This window comes from Herpailurus yagouaroundi, unplaced genomic scaffold (genome assembly GCF_014898765.1).
Source record: "Herpailurus yagouaroundi ecotype Mexico unplaced genomic scaffold, PumYag 77, whole genome shotgun sequence".
In the NCBI taxonomy this organism is placed as follows: Eukaryota; Metazoa; Chordata; class Mammalia; order Carnivora; family Felidae; genus Herpailurus; species Herpailurus yagouaroundi.
The window spans coordinates 48,951,096-48,963,786 of NW_024412388.1; the positions used below are offsets into that span (position 1 = coordinate 48,951,096).

Genomic DNA, 12,691 nt, shown 5'->3' on the forward strand with positions numbered 1-12,691 from the left:
AGCAGTTTGACAGGGGCATGATTTGGAAGGAGGCATCTCACAGGATGTTAGCACTGTGTGCTCTGAGTTTGCGTTGTTGACTTGAATTTAAAGCATCATAGTACAGGGGCACCTGGGAGGCTCAGTCAGTTAAGCATCTAACTTCGGCTAATGTTGTGATCTCACGGTTTGTGGGCTCGAGCCCTGCGTTGGGCTCTGTATTAACAGCTCAGAGCCTGGAGCCTGCTTTGGATTCTGTGTGTCCCTCTCTCTCTGCATCTCCCCTACTATCTCTCTCTCTCTCTCTCTCTCTCTCTCTCTCTCTCTCTCTCTCTCACAAATTGAATAAATATTAAAAACGAAAAGAAAAAAAGCATCACAGTACATATATCTGTGTTTCATATGCAAAAAGGTTACTTTTGTAAGATTTTTTTTTCCATGTAATTGTAACTCCTACTTTTAAAATGACTTCTCAAATTAGGAATTTTGCTATATCACTCATTTAAAGGCTGTATTTTAAAAGTGTTAATTTTATGGGAGAATCTTTTTTTATTATTATTTGATGTGTTCAGTGTTATTCAGTAGTTCATCTTTTAGAACTTAGATTACAATTTTTCAGCATACAAGTATTTTAAATTTATCTGTGCATTTCAAGTACACTTTATTCCTGATGTCCCCACTGATGTAATAGTTGAAATGTTGTGTTATTTAGCGTAAGTCTCTAATAAAGTTTTTATTTAAATAATATTCTAAGGATCATCAAGGGAAACTAAATATAAAGCATTTTACTGCCCTTTTAAGTAAACTTATTTTTACTTCATAACTTAGTCTCTTTATTGTACTTAACATTGCTACTTTAATTTCCTAGTTGATGAGTAAAGAAATAGTGAGCTGTCCCACAAATGATGCTGTCGGAGAATTAGAGCAACAGGTAAGTATCTTAGTATGTGGGGAGAGTATTGAAAACAGTCATGCAGTTCCTTAGCCAATTACTGTCATAAGGCTTACATAGTCGAACATATGCAAGAATATTCTCCTCCATGAAATGTAGCTTGTTTATCCTATAATATCTCAATTGAATATTATTACGAATTCCTTCATGAATGCAAGTAGTGTTGGTTTCCAAAAGTTTTTATGATCATGTTCAGAGATGAGTGACATTGAACTTTCCTTCCAAAACTTCTGATATATATGTGGCTCATGCTAGATGATTGCACAGTTAAGTAGCAGACAGTTGAAAAAATTCTGCTAAGTTGTCATTTATCTAATATGATAATTTTTGTCATGTTGCTGTCCTCTCTCCTGATTGTGAAGAAACAGCTCCATGACCCTGCGCTCAAGTCCCCTTTCCCCAGTTCTAGGTTCTCTTGCATGCTGGTTCACACGGGGGAGGGCACTCTCCTGGGCTGTGGGGAGGGGCACAGGGACAGGCCGTTACATCTAGTGCTTTTCCTGCTCTACTTTGGAACACCTGTTTTTCATGAGTGTCACCAGGCATCTCACCAAGTATTCCAAACTAAAATTTTCCTAAGAAATTTCTATTTGAATTTAAACACTGTGTTTTTTCTAAATTTTGTGTAATGAAATTAAACAACATCCTCTAATATTCTGCTGTTTGAACATTTCATAAGGAGTGATGCGTGAAAGGGGAAAAGGTTAGCGCTCCCTGTCACAAGGCTGGAAGAGGCCCTCCGGCCTGACAGCACACAGCTCAGTTAAGGCCTTGTCACCCCCTTCAGGGCATCTAACCATTGTTTTGTTGTTGAATCACTGTATGATGTATGTCACTAATATAACATTCTATGTTAGTGATACTTCAGGTTTTTTTTTTTAAAAATGCACATTGAACCAGAAAACAAATTTTTTTTCCATGAAGATTTACCTAAAATTTTATTTCTGTGGGACCTTTGCTTTAAATATTAATGAGACGGTGTAAATATTCACACAGAAACAACAAACTGAGACTTATTTGTTAATAGATAAAATTTTCTAATGTTTTTGTTTAAATTCCAGTTCGTTGACATGCAGTGTAACATTAGTTTCGGGTGTACAATTTAGTGATTCAATTCCATGCCACACTCGGTGCTCACCACAAGTGCTCTCCTTAATCCCCACCACCTGTTTCCCCCATCCCCCCACCCACCTCCCCACTGATAACCATCAGTGTGTTCTCTGTAGTTAGCTTATAAAACTCAGCACCCAAAAAACAAATAATCCAGTTTAAAAATGGGTAGAAGACATGAATAGGTATTTTTCCAAAGAGGACGTGCAGATGGCCAACAGACACATGAAAGGGTGCTCAACATCCCTGATCATCGGGGAAACTCAGACTAAAACAATAATGAGTGCCCTTCTTTACTGCAGCATCCATGCAGCTGAGCTCTGTTAGAGAAAAGCACAGCCATTTATTTGAATTGAGGTCACTATAGATGCATGATTTCCATCTGCAGTTAGGTCTTCATCATTGTTTTATACTAATCAGCACCTTCTCCCATGACCAAACACCTTTTTCACACAACTGTCCATTTGCGTCTGGTCACCCTCTTAAAATCTTCCCCCTCACTCGGACTAGTAGTCGCTTATTTATTGACTGTCCACTACATCCCAGAGACCCTGTGCCGACTGCTTTTCCTATGCTGTCTAATTTGCATAGTAACCCTAGAAAGGTTCAAATGGAGACTTAAAGAGAGTAGACTTGTTGATGAATTTGAATGTCCGTGTCTATGTGTACATACACATACTTTTCAACTTGTGTCAGAACACATCTTTCTAAGAATCAGAACGTTTTCTGTTTCAGCTTAAAAGGGCCTTGGAAGAACTTCAAGAAGCACTAGCGGAAAAGGAAGAACTGAGGCAAAGGTGCCAAGAACTGGATATGCAGGTGCAGAAGAGAAACCCATCCGAGGGAAACTTCCTCTTTAAGTTTACGGAGGTTTTATTGTAAATAATTCATTGGCACAGTGGCTTGGAGGAGGGGTTCCATTCCAGGGAGGGAAATTTTAAAGTGTTTGTTATAGGCTTGAACATTCAAGCATGAACTTCCTAGTTACTTTTCTCTTTGAGTTGAAAATTGGTGATTATTTCTTTGAGAAAATCATTTTAATTGTGGAATTTCAAGTATTTAGATGAGCCCTTAGTTTCTTTGGTAAAAAGGAGAAATTCAAGTATCTACTGCATAGAGCAAATATTTAAATGAGGTCATTTATGGAAGTATTTAGAAGTGCTTTTCTCTCCTTCCCAGTTAAATGCAGTACCAAGTTTGTTTTGCTAACATGTACATGTATCTGAATCCATGTGTATATAATTCTTATATTCGCATGTATGTATATGTTAGCAAAATAAACTCGGCATGAGAGACAATAGTTAACGTTTAATAGGGTAGATGGTCACACTAGCTCACCTATATTCAGATGGTTGTATCCTCTCAAACAAATTACTTAATTTCTTTATAGTTCAGTTTTCTCTCTTGAGAAGTGTTGTGATAATAGTGTGTATCTCCCAGAGTGTTTTTATGAGGATTAAATGAGTTACTATGCATTAAGCACTTAGAGTAGTACCTGACGCACATAAGCACTATGTGTATTTGCGCGTATTGTTGTTATTGTTATATGAAAAGTGCAAACGCACAAGTTATGCAGTAAGTCTTAAAAAATTATGCAAAAGGGTAAGCGTACTGGCATAATGTGCTAAATGCATATTGCACGTTTTTGTTCAAATAATGAGTTACATAAATAATTTACTCTCTGAAAAGTAAGAAGACAAGGAACAAGGGTTGTGAGAGCATCATCCTGGCTTGATGAGATAAAGATCTGGACTGACAGGGCTGGGTAATATTTCTAATCTGTAAAGGCTTGCACATAAGGAAAAGAGAAGTGACTAGGTCACGGTGACTCAGCTACTTAGGACAGTGACAGCACTGCAGTTTTGGTCTTTTAACGTCATTCTTTAAAAAATCAGTCCCTCTGTGTTTGAAAAGAGTTAATGTTTATATTTGAACAAAGCCAGTACCTCAGAATTAGGGGGCTTTCTATATGTTCTTCTTTCATGTTTCTTGGCCACAGTTATGTCACACGTTACAACAATTGCCTACACACATACAAAGCATCTGAGATGAGTTATTGCCAAATAGGATCTTATTCACCTGCCAGAATCCCTGATATAAAGAACAGAGGATTGAATCATTCAGGCCTTAGCAGTCTTATGTAGGATCTCTGTACATTTTCTAGAAATCCTTATTTGACAAAGAACACAAAATTCTATGTTAGAAGATGTGTTTGTTATACACAGTGAAGAGCATGTGATCACCTGATTTTAGCAGTAAAGTACAGACAACTCAAGTTTTAGCATTTTGATTCTAGTATTAAAATAGAATCAACCCTCAGATTAGCTGCACACAGGAAATGAATGATTATATAATAGAACAAAAAGTAATTAATTAACAACATAGAATCCACATAGGTTCACATGACATATATCCCAATTTTATAAGGGACATTTTTTTTTTCATTTTTTTTTTTAATGTTTATTCATCTTTGACAGAGACAGAGCCAGAACACGAGCAGGGGAGGGGCAGAGAGAGAGGGGGGTGTAGAATCCGAAGCAGGCTCCAGGCTCCGAGCTGTCAGCACAGAGCCCTACGTGGGGCTCGAACCCACGGACTGTGAGACCATGACCTGAGCTGAAGTCGGACGCTCAACCGACTGAGCCACCCAGGCGCCCCATAAGGGAATTTGTTTTTGAGAAATCTTTACTTTTAATCATATGTTACTTGAGAGTTGTTTTTGAATTGGGGCAGAGGGGATTGTTTTCATACCTGACCAAATGTAGCAAAAAAAGAAAAATAAGCTGCACAGAAATGCACCAAGGACAGGTAAACAAGAAAAAGGACGTAACTTGTGAAGTCAAAAAACCGACAGTCAAGGAAAGAAGCAGGCATGTGATGTTGACAGAAGTGCTGCATAGCGAGCATCTGTTCTCCTTTCCACATCCCTGACCCACGCAGGGGGATCCACGGGAATCTCGATACTTCTCCCTGCGGTCTACACAGTCAGGAGAGTCACCCTTTGATTCTTTTGTTTTCTTTCACTGGACTGGGGAGGAGCAGCTAAGACACTACGGGCCTGACTCCTGATAGGCAGTCTGTAGAGCTACACACTGCACTGGGGAGAGGGCTGATGTCCAAAGGATTTCCTCCCTGGGAGTGGGAGACACTGCTCAGCACTCTGGTGGAAGGTATTTAAACCTCAGAAGTGAGAGTGTAGCCCAGGTGTCGTAAAGACTGCGCCTTGCCTCAGCTTGCCCCCTCCTTCCCTGACCATTCCCAAGGCTATGGAATGGTGTGGAGGGAGAACAGCCTCCACCATAATGAGAGAGGAAGGCACACTGGATCTTCAGTAGAGTGGAGACGTGTTGAGGAGTCTTCAGCCCACACTGGAACATCTGGTGTATCCTGACTGCCAACAAAGCACAAGTTAGATGGAAAGAATAGAAGCGTGACATCCGTGCAAACAGTGCAGACTAAAGTGCACGTAAAAGACTTCAGCCGAGCTTAGAAAAATAATGTTTGCTTCATGTTGTGGAACAGCTTCCTCAGAACACATCAGTAAAATAGATGGGGCGTGAAGACAACAAAGTGAGGTTTAAAAGAAAATTGCAGATGCACAGAAACTAATCACCGAATAATGGGAAGCACTAGGCTTTATCCTAGGTAAGCCATTGAACTTCATGAATCGGAGAAGAACGAGTCCTTGGTTGTTCAGGTAGACGAGGCAAATCACCCACAAACACCAGACCATCAGGCTTCCCTACAACTTCAGTACCAGAATTTGGAAGAGCAGGATCTACCAAGTGCTTAGGGAGGCAGCATCGTGGCCAGATGAAGAGCTCAGGTGCGGACTCACGAGCTGTTCTTGAAAAAACTGCTTGTTGACGGAGTCTAGCTAGCAAACATGTTTTAATCGAAATAAAGAATGCAAGAGTGGAGATTCTGTGGGGAAGGATCTGGTGAAGCTTGAATCCTTTCAAATACAGAACTGTGTTGGTTCTGTGCAAATTATGGTCATAAATTCTGATTCAGTAAATCAGGAGGCAGGTCTGATTATGTGTACTTAAAAAAAAAAGAAAGAAGAACTCCACGTGATATTTGGATGTGAAGTTTTGAGGAACTCCGTTCCAATCAGGATATTATGGGACCTTCAGGCAAGTTGTGACGTTTGCCACTAGCTTTATTCTGCCCTTCCAGCCACCATTCGTGACCCCCGGCAGCAGTCGGATGCGGTCCTTCACTTGCGGTAATAATGCCGTAGCAGTGGTCAGCCATTCTTGCCTGGGGTACATTAGAGAAGACATGCTCCTGTCCACTATTGTACAAGATACGTTTATATCTGAGGCAGTGATTTTCAAACTTTAATGTGATGACGTTTTTATTATATTTTTTTTTTTAAGTGGGCTTCGTGCCCAGTGCAGAGTCCAATGTGGGGCTTGAACTCATGACCCTGAGATTAAGACCTCAGCTGAGATCACGAGTTGGATGTTTAACCAACTGAGCCATCCAGGCAACCCATATATTTGTTTAAATAAGCAAATAGGACACAAGTGTTACGTTAAATCTGGGTAATATAAGAAAATGGTGTTTTTTTTTTTTTAGCTGTTTGAATTTTTCTGTCTCATTTTTAAATAATTCGACACAGCAACAAAGGAGAGAGAAACAAAGAAATAGAGAAGAAAAATAAAAACAGAGAAGGATAAAGGCAGGTACATAATGAACCTATGGAACTTGTTAAAGGAGATGTGTAGAACCACCACTGGACATTCTGTGTCATAGATGGGAGGGAGGGTGTGCAAGGAATTTGCATGTTTACTACCTTCTCCTTCACGTCTGTGGTTAAAGGTAGCTCTGGAGCCACACTGCGAAACATGGATAGGACCCAGGTTGGTTACACACCAGGTGTTGAAAACAATTTGCCCTTATCTACCTTGTTTACGTGGTTCTTACACGGGTTGGAAGACCGAGGGTATTGTTTCTCTTTTGTGGATCTTTTTGTGACACCCTCTTCCCTCCAGCTAGAATGAGATTTTCTTTTCTTTGTGTCCCATCTCCTACCCTATGGTATGTTTCCACCAAAGCACTTTGAACATTTCCTGTTGTGTAATTATTTACATTTTTACCATAAGGATGCTAAGGGTACAAACTCTCCTCCTTTTTCATATCTCAGTCATTTAGGGTTGTACATGACAGGTAATAGTCACTAAACTGCTTGCTTGGCAAGGATAGATACATGCGTTGAATTTAGGGAGAAAAATTGCTTTCTCCCATAGTCTTCCTGGGAAGACTTTTCTGAGCCTTTGTGTTGGTCATTGCCCATTGGTCATTGTGTTGGTCATTGTGTTGGTCAAAGGCAAGTATTTGTAACTTGCCTATATGGTGTTGAAGGCACTCACTTGTTTTTAATTTCCTATTAGTAGCTCACTGTGTCGGTATACAGCCTCCTTCACATAACTGGGTTGAATTAATTACATCTATTGAAAAAACAATCACAAACCTATGTAGTAATATGTTCAAAATCATAATAGGTCAACTTTTTTTCAAAGGAAGCTTAATATAATCATACGTAAACTTCTGGTCTTACATATGACCAGGTTACAGCCTTTTTAAAAGGTTTTAAAAGATGTTTTTAAATGGAAAAGGAAAAGAACTGAAGCAAATCATGTTTGTTGCATTAATATGTAAGTAAAGTGAAAATGTATCAGGTACTGATAGTGATGTGATTCTAAATTTTTAGCCATTTTAAATTATAAGCAAACAGTCTCAATGTGCAAATGGATTTAGTTCAGCTTTTTCTTATTGATTCATTAACCAAATAATGGGCTTGTCTCTGAAGACATGATATGTAACTGATAATTTTCTGCTGTGAACCTAAAATAACTTTGTGCATGTGTGTGTATTTTAGCTTATTAGGTAACAGCATCCTAATAGTAAATTTATAACTAAAAGAGGAACAAGTTAATTTTTCAAAGCTTATCAGTACATCAGATTTTAAAGACTTAGAAAAATTTTTTTACCGAAACTAGGGCAAGCATAACATTTTGAAGATATTCTCCTTGTATGTTTTAATCCGGTTTTCTCTGTAGTAATCAAATTACTTTGATTTCTTTTGTTTGATTCAAACATCCTAGACCCCAAATTCCAGCTTTGGAACGATCCTTAGAAATTATGTTGTCTGATTGACCAAGCTAATTTAATGGCTTGGTCACATAGCAGTGTGGGGCTCTGGACTCTTAAGTTTTTTTGCTATTGATGCTTATATTTGTGTATTTGTTTTTTAGGTGACTGCACTTCAAGATGAAAAGAACTCATTAGTTTCTGAGAATGAGATGATGAATGAAAAACTTGACCAGTTGGATGGATCTTTTGATGATCCAAATACAATGGTTGCAAAAAAGTATTTTCATGCACAGTTACAACTAGAACAATTACAGGAAGAAAACTTCAGGTAGCATTTTTAGTAAAAACCATTCCATGGATTTCTGTTAAACCAGGAAAGAAGTCCTATCAGTGATGAATTATTAAGCATTTTATAGTGTGCTATAGCATGCTATAACTTTATAGTATGCTTAGAACACTGAAAATAGAAGCTCTGAAAATATCAAATGGTGTAAATAGTTCCTGCCTTCATGGGACTTGCAATCTAGTTAGGCAAGTGGGATATGTGTATAAAAAGAAAACAGTTCAAAATAACTTGTGATTAGGGCCAAATAAAGGCCATAGGCAAGTCCAATAGGAGTTTAAGGGAATGACTGCTGAGATCTGGGGGGAATGGGGTGTTTCTTACATAGGAGAGGGAACCTGATAATAAATGGAAAAAGTGGAAATCTTAACCTAAAGAGGTGCTTTCTATTTAAATTTTTGTATTTTTTCTTTGAAAAAAAAAGGTGGTGTACGTCTTTATTTTTTATTTATTTTTTTAAAATGTTTTTTAATGTTTATTTCTGAGACAGAGAGCATGAGTGGGGGAGGGGCAGAGAGAGAGGGAGACACAGAATCTGAAGCAGGCTCCAGGCTCCGAGCTGTCAGCACAGAGCCCAACACGGGGCTTGAACTCACAAACCGTGAGATCGTGACCTCAAGCCGAAGTTGGTCGCTCAACCTACTAAGCCACCCAGGCGCCCCACATCTTACCTTTAATAAACATTGTCTCTTGTGTGCTAGTAGCCTAGCCTTGGACTATATAAGGCCTTGAGAAGAGGCACTCTAATTGTACTGTATGTATTTTTTGTTACTTTTTTAAAATAAAATTTCAAACAAACACAGTAACACTTGCAAGAATAGCACAAAAAACTCCTTTATATCTTTTGCTCAGATGCTGCAGTAGTTTAGCAGTGTTTTCCATTTGTTTTAGCCGTCTCTCTACATATTCTTACGGATGCATATATTTTTTCCTGAACCACTTGAGAGTACACTGGAGACATGGACTTTTATCCCTGTATACTTTGACATACATTTCCTAAAACAAGAATACTTTCTTTTTTTTTAAAATTTTTTTTCAACGTTTATTTATTTTTGGGACAGAGAGAGACAGAGCATGAACGGGGGAGGGGCAGAGAGAGAGGAAGACACAGAATCAGAAACAGGCTCCAGGCTCTGAGCCATCAGCCCAGAGCCTGATGCGGGGCTCGAACTCACGGACCGCGAGATCGTGACCTGGCTGAAGTCGGATGCTTAACCGACTGTGCCACCCAGGCGCCCCAAGAATACTTTCTTATAAACCACAGTGTAGTGATTAAAATTTAGGGAATTTGCCATTGATACATATTACCATCTAATCCACAGATTGTATTCAAATTCCAGTAGTTGTTTCATTGTCCTGTAGAGCTATTTTTTTTTCCCATTTCAGAATCCAATGCAGGATCATGCATTGCATTTAGTATTATTCTTACTCAATGGACTACACATCCATTACTGTCATCAGTTATTTGATGCTGGAATTATCCCAGATTCGACCACTGGGAATCCTTTCAATTGGCCCCTGTGTCCTTTCCAACCTGTCGCTATCCTTTGAGCACGTTCTTACTTTCCTGCACAACAAACTATTCTAGACTCATTCTCCTTCTTTCCAGACTCTGCAGTCAGCCATTTCTCCAAGGATTTTTAATTCCTTCTAGTGGAGCATGTTATTTAGAAACAAAGACCTGTGCTCCAAATGAGTGTTTTGGTCGTTGCTTCTAGGCCACTTTGGAGTACAGAGCTAGGAAATACACTAGCACAGGTTCCTACGACCGATGTTCACACTTGCCTGTGTCCACACGCTGGAATATACACATGTCTGCATTTATTCTATTTCTCAGTATGAACAGTGAGTTCATATTGACATCTTTCCTTTTAGTCCCCTGTCTTCGGGGTTCATTCTGATCTGCATTTCCATATTGTCAACTCCTCCAGTGGTGAGAAAACTGGCTCCCATTTTCCTGAACATATATTCTCATATACTTAATCCTAAAACACATAGAAAGCAATTTAAGAATTGCAGTCTTACCTTTTTAATACAAAATATTATTAGACTTCAGTATGTTTATGGTTCTTTTACAAGGTAACATTTACATGTTGTGAAATGAAGAAATACTGCGTCCAATTTAATGTGCTAACAAAGGCATACATTTGTGTTATCACACTTTTATCAATATATAGTTCATTTCAATCACTGAAAAAAAGTTCTTTTATGCTTCTTCCCAGTCAACCCCTACCTCCCAGAGGCTAATTACTCTTCTGAGTATTTTTCAGCATTGATTAGTTTTCTCTAATCTAGAGCATCATATAAATTGAATAATGCAGCATGAACTTCTTGGTGATTGGCTTCTTTTGCTCAGCATTTTTGTGAGCTTCATTTATGTTTTGATGTATCTGTAATTCATTATTTTTTATTGCTAAGTAGTATTCAAATATTTGGAATTATTCTACATTATACCACACTTTTATTTATCCATTTCCCTTTAGATGGGCATTTTGGGTTTCCCAATTGGGGTTAATATAAGTAAAACTAGTCTGAACATTATAATACAAGACTTTTTAAATTTTTTTTTTCCAATGTTTATTTATTTTTGGGACAGAGAGAGACAGAGCATGAACGGGGGAGGGGCAGAGAGAGAGGGAGACACAGAATGGGAAACAGGCTCCAGGCTCTGAGCCATCAGCCCAGAGCCTGACGCGGGGCTCGAACTCCCGGACCGCGAGATCGTGACCTGGCTGAAGTCGGACGCTTAACCGACTGCGCCACCCAGGCGCCCCAATACAAGACTTTTTAAAGACATATGTTTTCTTATTTCCCATTGGTAAATATATACAGCAGTATTGCTGAGTTGCGCACTAGCTGTTTAATTGTGAAAGATACTGCCAAACCGTTTTCCAAAGCGGCTATAACATTTTATACTCTATGAGCAGAGTTTGCTGCTTATTGCTCTAGTTGTTCTGTCTGGTAGGATATTTTGTTCTTATCTGTCTTTTTAACTTTAAACATTTCAGGGAAAATGTAGTAGTATTTCATTATGGCTTTAATTGGCATTTTTCTGACAACAAATGATGTGATAAGCCCCTTTTTAAGTGCTTATTGGCAATATATCTTACTTTGTGAAGTGTCTCTTCACACTGTTGAGCTGTTTTTAAATTGGGTTGTTTGTCATTATCAATTTGTTGTAGGAGGTTTTAAAAATTTGGATACAAATCCTTTTGTCAGATATATGCATAGTAATATTTCACTCATTCTGTGACTTGCCTTTTCATTTTTTAAATGGGGTCTTTCAAAGAGGAAAAGTTCTTAACTTAGATGATGTCTGATTTGTCAATATTTTTAATATTAGTGTTTTTTTGTGTATTGCCCAAGAAATCTTTGTCTACTTCCATGCCATGAAGATACTCTCTATTATGCTCTTTTAGAAACTTCACAGTTTTATCTTTTACATTTAAGACTATAGTCCATCTTGAATTGTTTTCTAAAACAATGGTGTAAGGTATGGAGGTCAAGCTTTATTTATTTTTATTTTTTATTTATTTTGTTATTTTTTAAAGTTTATTTACTTATGTTGAGAGGGAGAGAGCATGAGCAGGGAAGGGGTGAGGGTAGGGAGGAATACCAAGCACGGCTCTGTGCTCTGAGCCCAGCACAGAGCTTCATCTCATGAACGGTGAGATCATGACCTGAGCCAGAATCAAGAGCTGGACACTTAACCAACTGAGCCACCCAGGCATCCTTATTTTTATTTTTGTTTTCCATATGGATATCTAGTCGTTACAGTTGCATCATTGAAGATATTTTAATTTTACTCCAAATTGCTTTATATCTTCATGAAAAATGGTATCATAAAATTTGGTTCATCTTCTGGACTCTCTAGTTGTTTTCTATTGATCAGATTGCCTTTATGCCTGTATGATGTGGTCTTGATTACTTTAGCTCTAAAGTAAGTTTAAAATCAGGTAGTATAAGTATTCCAACTTTGTTCTTTCTTTTCAAAATTTGTTTTGGCTATTCCAAGTCTTTTTGCATTTTCACATCTGTCAGTCAATTTCCATTTAAAAAAACCTTTTGTGATTATGATTTAGGTTCTATAAAATTGATATCTTAACTATATTGAGAATTACCATCTATGAACATGGTATCTTCATTTATTTAAGTCTTTAGTTTCTCCCAGCAATATTGTGTTGTTTCTTTTTTTTTTTTTTTTT

The 12,691-nt window shown here is 38.1% G+C and overlaps 1 protein-coding gene and 1 non-coding gene across 3 annotated transcripts in view; both read left to right on the forward strand.

The window, feature by feature from the left end:
- HOOK1 (hook microtubule tethering protein 1) overlaps positions 1-12,691 on the forward strand; it is a 73,338-nt gene that overhangs the window by 32,440 nt on the left and 28,207 nt on the right. For both annotated transcript variants that reach the window (XM_040470422.1, XM_040470423.1), the window contains exons 7-9: positions 848-910; positions 2,777-2,860; positions 8,305-8,471. In XM_040470422.1, the coding sequence (XP_040326356.1) occupies positions 848-910; positions 2,777-2,860; positions 8,305-8,471 (314 nt within the window). The remainder of the gene's footprint in view (positions 1-847; positions 911-2,776; positions 2,861-8,304; positions 8,472-12,691) is intronic.
- Positions 1,613-1,739, forward strand: LOC121027928 (U6atac minor spliceosomal RNA). The gene has a single exon (XR_005789009.1). It is a non-coding gene; the product is annotated as a U6atac minor spliceosomal RNA (small nuclear RNA).